Genomic DNA, 8,309 nt, shown 5'->3' with positions numbered 1-8,309 from the left:
GTTGCGGGGCCTGCGGGCCCTGACGCGGCGCCCTCTGCTTTGCCAGGACCCCCAGGGGCAGCTGGCGCGGCGGCATCTCCGGTCTCCAGGCCGCGGTGAGTCCCTGCCGGGCCCTGCTCGGTGGCTCCCCCGGGAGCGGCCTCTTCAAAGCCCAATTGTGACTTTCATGTTTTATTTTTACCTTACACTGTACATCTACAAAATGCTGCCGAGTGTGACACGGAGCAGGCTGATAAATATTTTTACTGAGCTAATACTTAATACAATATTTACCTGAGCTTCCCCCTTCCCTCCTTCTCTGCCCAGGAGATACTTTTTCCTTTTCCTTTCTCCTTTTTTATCCATAGTGTATTTTCTGATCAGTGCCTCTGGTGCTGTGGCAGCTCACCCAGGGCTGAGTTAGGGTGTTAACTGAGTTCTCTGCCCTACAGATCCCATCCCCAAGGTCCTGCCAGCCTGATGGCACCAAGGAAGAAGCCCTGCGGTGTGAAATCGAAGAGCTGAGACAGAAAGACCTTGCTCTAGACCAGGAAATTGCACAGTTGTTGTCTGAGTATGTCCTTAGCAAGCTCAGTGTTCATTGTGATGCCTCAATTGTTCCTGTTTTTAAACCAATATATGGTCTAAGAATTAGAGGTGACATCCTATAGTGCCATTTTTATGAGAGTGCTGCACAGTGTTGATTGCAGTGTTGTAGTGAGTTATGGGACCTGCTCAGGACAAGAGGGAATTCTTTCCAGTTCATGTGGTAAAGCAAAATGAATTTTACTAGGAACTTGGATAAGGAGATTTTAACTTTTCTCTAGATGTTGCTGAGGTGATTACATGTAGATTGGGAACAAATAATTGTAACTATCATGATGCTACAACATGTCATGCTACCAGAAGAGCTTGTTCATGTGAGAATTAAAATTGAGGTCATGACTTGTACAACCTGCCAAATTTAGTTCTGGATAAAATGGTTTTCTTTTTTGTTCCATCTTGATCAAGTTTTATTGTGGTTTCTTATGACACTACTGCTGTGGCAGCTGCTTATTAGTGAGTAGTGGCAGCACCAGCAGGGATCCTGCTGTGGCATTTCTGACCTTTCTGGTTTTATTACAGTGGCTACAGCCTGGAGGAATTGGAGAAGCACATCTCTCTGCTCCATGAATATAATGATATTAAAGATGCTGGACAGATGCTGCTGGGCAAGCTGGGTAAGGAAGGGGAGAGCTGTTGGAGAACTTCTTAGTCCATGTTTTCATGCAGACAGAGAGAAGCTATTGCACTCTGAAGGCAGAGCTTGTGTTAAAGATTCTTCAATTCTAGGCTTAAATCACCCAATCACCCGAGTACAAGTTATTATTTTCTTGGGATGTTTTTAGAATGGAACATATGAAATAATTGTCATTTACTGCTATCTGTGTTATGGATTACCAGACATTGAATCAATTTTTGTCAGGTTTGTTCTTCATATGCTTAAAAAAAGAAAAGCTGAGACAAGCAGGGGGCATAGTTGGAAATTCTTGGATTGGTTTCTTAGCTAGGGGAGGTTTTTTAGGATAGTTAAAGGCCACTGGGAGGAAAACACAAATTTCCTGGCTGCTCTGATCTCTGTTTAATGGAAGCAATGGTATTTCTTTTCTAGCTGTTATCCGAGGGGTCACTACAAAGCAGCTCTACCCTGAATATGATCTGGAGCTCAGTGACTAGTGCTGAACCTGAAGACTTCCATGTCCTGCAAAAATGACTGTTACTGGGAAATAATTTTTGGTGTCATACTGGTTTAGAACTGGCATAAGGTGGCTTTAGAAGCATGTATGCAGAAGTGCAACAGAGTATGAGTTAACAGCCTGATTTCTAAAGAGCTTTGGAACATGAAAGTTGTTGAATCTATTATTAGTTGTTTCCTGCTTGTGGGAAAGGGATGTAGGACTTTGGAGAAATTAATCTACTACCTGACCCAACAGGATGTTTGGTTTTTTATTGGCAAGGTTGTCATTCAGTTTGGTGTTGAGACTCATCCAGTGGGATCTTTGCTTCTGTGCCACGTTCAGGGGCTGGTTGGTACTGACCAGACTGAAGGAGTGAGGGTTTACAAATGTGCAACACGTTCAGGGGCTGGTTGGTACTGACCAGACCAAAGGAGTGAGGGTTTACAAATGTGCAGTGCAAGAGCTGCTCTGAAAGGAAAGAAAAAAAACCCTCAGAAGTAGGGAGGGAAGAAGGTTGAGGGTTGTGGTTGTTTGAGGGGTTTTCATTTATGATCAAATCTGGATCTTTTGCATTTTTGTACTGAAGTGCTCTGGTATCTGGAGGTTTTGTATCATTTCTGTAGCAAATGGCGAAATGTGGAGTTGTGTTGACCTGTCCAAATAAAGCAGCTATCACATTTCTCAGCAATTCACTTTGAGAGCCTATAAAACATTCCATGAACCTGGGAACAGATTCTCAAGCTATAGTCTGAGGCAACTGTAACACCTATTATTGAAATATTTTCTGAGGTCTCTTAATGGAGTAAGGGGTAGGTGCAGAATTCTTCACTGTCTCCTAAATGCAGATTCCCTGTGAAAGGGAACAGTGTCCTGACCACACAATGGTGTGGGAAGCACCAGTCTTTCAATGTCAAGTGTCACGATTGCACAGAATAAATTTGGTTGCTTTGGGCAGTTTTGAGTGATGAAGTTGCTCTGCTGACTGCAGATCTGTTGTCCCTTTTTCACTTGATGTCCTCCTGCCCATTTCTGCTTGTTAAGTTTCCCCTCTGGTCTCCAGCCAGGCACATGCTGCAGTCTGTTGAGTTGTTTTAAGAGGAGAAAAGTTACAAGAAGGCTAAAACTGGGGAATGCTGACTTTGTTCTCAAAGCTCGTGCTGCTGTTTTGGCTGGTATTTTTCTGTCTGGAGAAGCTGGTTTAAGCCTGGAGTGTTCCAGCCAAAATGTGAAGTCTGGCAACGGCACAAGCAACTGGAAATGGTTTTATAGTCCATTGCCAAAGTTACTGAAGGTCATTTTAGGACTGAGAAGTCCATGTTTTCTTCCCCTCTCTGTGCAAGTGTTCTGCCTGGCTGCAAATCTCTCACTTCCATGGGGATGGAATTACAGCTCAACACAAGCCACATGTCCATGGGAAGTGTCCCGACCCAGGTCCCTCCTCCGGGGAGGATGAACTCGCACAGAACCAACTAGCTGAGGTGAGAGCAAAATGTCCTTGGGGAGTCCCTGCGGCTCTGCAGCTGCCACGGGAAGTGCCACATGGTGGCAGCTCTGCTGCTGTGCTGAGCAGGGAAACCCAGAACAAGGGGAAGATTCCAGGGCCTAACTTAATGACTCCTGGGATGCTTCAGGACAGGACTCTGCCACTTTATCACACTGCTCCTCTTAGTTCCTTCATGGATAAATTATACTGGCCTCTCCAAATCCAGAAGAAGAATAGAACTAATCTACCAATTTCTGGAAGTAAATCCCCAAACTCTATAGCTAAGTGTATAGCTAGAAAAATACTGAGTGTATGAGTGGTTAAGTGTAACTTCAGACTTTAAATTTAGAAAGTGTATTTCTGGTAAGTGAGACTCGGCTGCAATGAGTTAACAGAAAACTGAGCTTAGAGTTTGACTGGAGGGCAGTACATGCTGTCTGCATGGAGCTGCTGCAGAGTAGGATGCCATGGTCCCCTGAACACTCTTGGTTCCTCAGATGAAAAAAAAAAACAAGCAAAAAACCCCAAACAAACAAAACAAAAACCCCAACAAACCAAAACAAAAGCACCATGCTCTTTTAATGAGTCTGTACTCAGAGATGTGTCCTGAGCCAAGAACCAGCCTCTTCCCCTTTTAGGGAGTTTGTTTTCTTATGCAGCACAGAACCAACTAGCTGAGGTGAGAGCAAAATGTCCTTGGGGAGTCCCTGCGGCTCTGCAGCTGCCACGGGAAGTGCCACATGGTGGCAGCTCTGCTGCTGTGCTGAGCAGGGAAACCCAGAACAAGGGGAAGATTCCAGGGCCTAACTTAATGACTCCTGGGATGCTTCGGGACAGGACTCTGCCACTTTATCACACTGCTCCTCTTAGTTCCTTCATGGATAAATTATACTGGCCTCTCCAAATCCAGAAGAAGAATAGAACTAATATTTTCTACCAATTTCTGGAAGTAAATTCCCAAACTCCATAGCTAAGTGTATAGCTAGAAAAATACTGTGTAAGAGTGGTTAAGTGTAACTTCAGACTTTAAAATTAGAAAGTGTATTTCTGGTAAGTCTGGCCTCTCCAAATCCAGAAGAAGAATAGAACTAATCTACCAATTTCTGGAAGTAAATCCCCAAACTCTATAGCTAAGTGTATAGCTAGAAAAATACTGAGTGTATGAGTGGTTAAGTGTAACTTCAGACTTTAAATTTAGAAAGTGTATTTCTGGTAAGTGAGACTCGGCTGCAATGAGTTAACAGAAAACTGAGCTTAGAGTTTGACTGGAGGGCAGTACATGCTGTCTGCATGGAGCTGCTGCAGAGTAGGATGCCATGGTCCCCTGAACACTCTTGGTTCCTCAGATGAAAAAAAAAAACAAGCAAAAAACCCCAAACAAACAAAACAAAAACCCCAACAAACCAAAACAAAAGCACCATGCTCTTTTAATGAGTCTGTACTCAGAGATGTGTCCTGAGCCAAGAACCAGCCTCTTCCCCTTTTAGGGAGTTTGTTTTCTTATGCATCAGTCCCTGCTACAAGCCACTTCCATCACCACCCCTACTCTGGATATAATCATTTCCCCACACTGCTTTGTGTAAGCTGTGATTTCTCCTGCACATCCCTCTTTTAGTCTAATTTTGAGCTCTTGTGTCTCAAAGCAGGACTAAACAGAGGGAAAATAAAATCCACACAGTAGGTAAGTTCTGCTGCCAGTTGTAAGGATCAAACTTGTACAATCAAGGGAATGCAGCTCTGTAACACTGTATTTCCTGCTGCTGAACAATTTGGGGATGGATTTTTACATCCCATAGCAACCAATGTTCCCAGACTCAACAGGAATTTTGGCACAACGAACTGCTGTTAATGAACTGCTTGCCATGCTTTAAAAAAATAATTATACAGCCTGTCATTAACAAAAATGCCTCTCTCTGATCAGTCATGTCAAGGAAAGGGTGGGAGTGAACTGCAATTAACCTCCTTCCTTCAGCTGTCCATCAGGCTGTCAGCAGGTAGCTGTGTTACTGTGCCACAGAGATGGCCTGTGGATCTTCCCTCCATGGCATGCTCAGCTGCCTGCCATCTCAGCCTCCAGCTCCTGAAGAAGACTTCTATCCTGCTGGCCCAGTGTTTTCTCCAACTCTGTTTTGACTTTGAGCTGGCAGTTCTGAATTGCATTCTGGATACTCTGCAGGTCCCACTGGGTTCTCAGCAGAGCATCCTCCAAGGTGAAGACACCGTCGCGGATTCTCCGCACCTGTGTGCACACGGCAGAGGATTTCAGCTCCAGGCCAATCTCATGGACTATTTTTCGGAGGTACTGCTGAGTCTCGTGCAAGCAATGGATTTCTAGAAGGAGAGAGAGATTCCTTTAGAAGAAGCAAAGCACTGACACCAACTCAGACCTTGTCTGTAAAGCCAGACACATGGCTCACCGTTACCCTGAAAGAACTGGTTTGGTAGGAGAGACTATTTAAGATACAGCAGTTGGATTATGGTTTTCTGGAATACTGCAGGGTGTCCTAGTCTCTCCCAAAGTGAACATTTTAGAAGACAAACCCACAGATACAGGAGGGTAATGTGGAATTTTAGTATTTTAAAAAGGGTAAGACATGCAATTGGTGAGGAGTAGGAGCCTGGCTGCAGGAAAGCAAACCATGCTTTAAAAAAACAAGAACAAACCCAACACTAAAATGCATTACACTAAAATATTGGGATAAGGAGGAATTTTGCCCCATAAGGATTCATCATGCACACTTTCTCACCTCAATCTTAGATCTGGAACTGGCAGGGTAAGAAACTAAGAGTGAGGTGCACAGCTGGCTTCCTTTACTGCAGCAGCTTCTGTGAGGGTTCCAGGCCCTACTAAAAATCTCCACTGCACTAATGAGCTCATCTAACCAGGAGATGATTTTGTGCCTTTGGAAACTACAACCCATTGAATGTTCTGCAGGGATTACCAGTTACGAGTTGACACCAACTCATTTTGCATGAAAGCACAAATAAGAAACTGAAGTTTTCTGACTTATTTGCCATGATACACACTTGAAAGAGCAGTGCAGACACTTGTTAGTTCTCTTCAATAGGAGTCAAAATAATTCCACCCACAATAAAGGAGAGCTACAACTTTTTTTTCTTCAAACTGCCTATATGTTGAGGCTTTGCATATATTTTAATGCTATGATGTGCATACTGTCAGTCATTTGGGAGGAAGGTAGTTGGGTCATGGCTACAAGATATTTCTGTAGGTTCTAATGTAGCTAATAGGTCCTAAAATAGCTGAAGATTTCAGGATGTACAAGGAGGACACTTAACTGCAACCTCTCAATGGAGTTCAAGGCACTCAGAGTAACTTCTCTCTGTTCCTCTCTAATACTCCAACGTTTAAAGACTTTAATGATAGCAAAGAAAATAATCTGGTTTGTCTTAATGAGCAGCAAATGGCAGTCAGAGCCCATCAGCTGGATTTCCCCATTGGATACGTACATCAGCAGGGCCTTGTGATTTGTTCCTTGAATGACAGCAAGAATCCTTTCCAGCTTCTCCCTTGTGATATGATCTGCAAAAATTAAGGAAGAAACAAAGTCTCAATTATCTATCCAGAAACCAGAGAGAGACAGTGGTCTGAAATGTGCCACCAAGGTATTGCTGTCCCCTTGGCAGGCAGGCACATCAGGGCAGGCTGATGAGAACTGCCCAGACAGGCTCTGGCAGAGCAGAGTCACTTCTCACTGTACCATGGCAAAGCAGAAAGATGGACTACAAAGGGAAGAATCATTTTGCTGAACTGATTTCAGGATGTTGGCTTCAGTTGCTCTTAAAAGGTTTTTTAAGAGTTTCATTCAATGAAAGCTTCCAACCACTCTGGTGCTGGAGAGATCTGGGTCCCAGTCAGTCCAGGGGCAGCCACTGTGATCAGGACTCACACTGACTTGGTATATATTGTGGTTGTACTTAGCAGGCAGCTACAAATAAAAACTAGCAAGCACCTTTGTGCAATTTACCAGGTTACCTGCTTGGCAGTTAGAATGCTATTTGTTTGGTGGTGGGTTTTTTTAAAAAAAAACCAACAAACAAATCAATTTCTTACCAAATGTTGTCTTTTCTATTAGCTTCCCTGTGTCTGAGAAGTCATCAGTGGCTTTACCAAACAGCCCACCAACAGTGTAAACCTTGAAGAAGAGCAAAGAGTGTAATTTAGCAAATAAATACTCCAAGCGAGTAGCAAGATTCTCCTGTGCAGCTGCCAGGACACACAGGCTGATGCTGCTGCACAAAAATACAGCAATATCCTCTGCTCATGTGGATGCTCAAGTGAAGGATGAACTTCTGGACCCTGCAAAGCTTTCAAAAGCATCAGTGGGTTTGGGACTGGAAGCAGAATCACCATCACGAGGCCAGTCTGGGGCACTGGGGCAGGAATCAAGTGGGCAGTTGCACTGGGATGTTCTGGGGGTGTTCAGAGCCATCACTTACCTTGGTCAGGTGGCAGTGGTACAGGTCGGTAAGCAGCTTGTTCCCATGGCCTATGCCAAGAACTGAAACACAGTAGATGGGAGAACCCATGATTCAACCACCTGGGAAGTTACTCAGGTGCATTTACACAGCACTGCACACTCACACTGCTTTTCTTCCCCACTCTGGACAGGCCTTATAAGTCATGTCCGAGCAGGTTAATTAGACCCCCAAATTACTGCCTGCCATTAACTCTATGATATGGCTGTAACTAAGGCACTTGGATGTTCCCAGAACTTCTCCCCTGGATACTTCAGGGCAAATGCTCAGCAGTGCCAGACACAGGGAAGCCAACCCCAGTGGTGGAGCAGGGGCAGGGGCTCTGTGGGGTTACACGACGGATCACTACGGGTGTCCCAGACAGGGGCCTGGTGTCCCACAGCACAGCCAGCAAACCCCACAGACGGGTTGTTCCCATCTGGCACAGCCAGTGCCCTGCTGGATCGTTTATTCCGTGTTCCAGCTGGGCCGTGAGACCGGGGGTGCAGGCGCTGCTGTGTCACGGCCCAGCGTTCACCCCCCCGTCCCCTCAGCCCGCGGGACACGGTGCTGCCCGGACCAGACCCACCGAAGACTCCCGAAGCCTTCACGTCCAGCAGGTGACCCGCTCCGATCCTCCGCTGCCGCGCACG

General features: G+C 45.2%; 2 protein-coding genes across 2 annotated transcripts in view; both read right to left on the bottom strand.

Annotated features, from left to right (window-relative positions):
• GOLGA2 (golgin A2) overlaps positions 1 to 76 on the bottom strand; it is a 22,585-nt gene extending 22,509 nt beyond the window's left edge. Inside the window, exon 1 of the mRNA XM_010000752.1 lies at positions 11 to 76. Coding sequence (XP_009999054.1) covers positions 11 to 76 — 66 coding nt within the window. The remainder of the gene's footprint in view (positions 1 to 10) is intronic.
• A 5,154-nt stretch (positions 77 to 5,230) lies between these two features.
• Positions 5,231 to 8,306, bottom strand: TRUB2 (TruB pseudouridine (psi) synthase family member 2; the record flags this gene model as incomplete). The annotated part of the gene is made up of 5 exons (XM_010000740.1): positions 5,231 to 5,531; positions 6,649 to 6,721; positions 7,253 to 7,334; positions 7,639 to 7,700; positions 8,246 to 8,306. Coding segments are annotated over 5 exons (579 nt in total), but the record flags the coding sequence as incomplete, so codon positions are not given.
• Between the last annotated feature and the right edge of the window lie 3 nt (positions 8,307 to 8,309).

This window comes from Chaetura pelagica, unplaced genomic scaffold, assembly GCF_000747805.2.
Source record: "Chaetura pelagica isolate M959 unplaced genomic scaffold, ChaPel_1.0 scaffold591, whole genome shotgun sequence".
NCBI classification, from domain to species: Eukaryota; Metazoa; Chordata; class Aves; order Apodiformes; family Apodidae; genus Chaetura; species Chaetura pelagica.
This window is presented reverse-complemented; position numbering and strand designations above follow the sequence as displayed.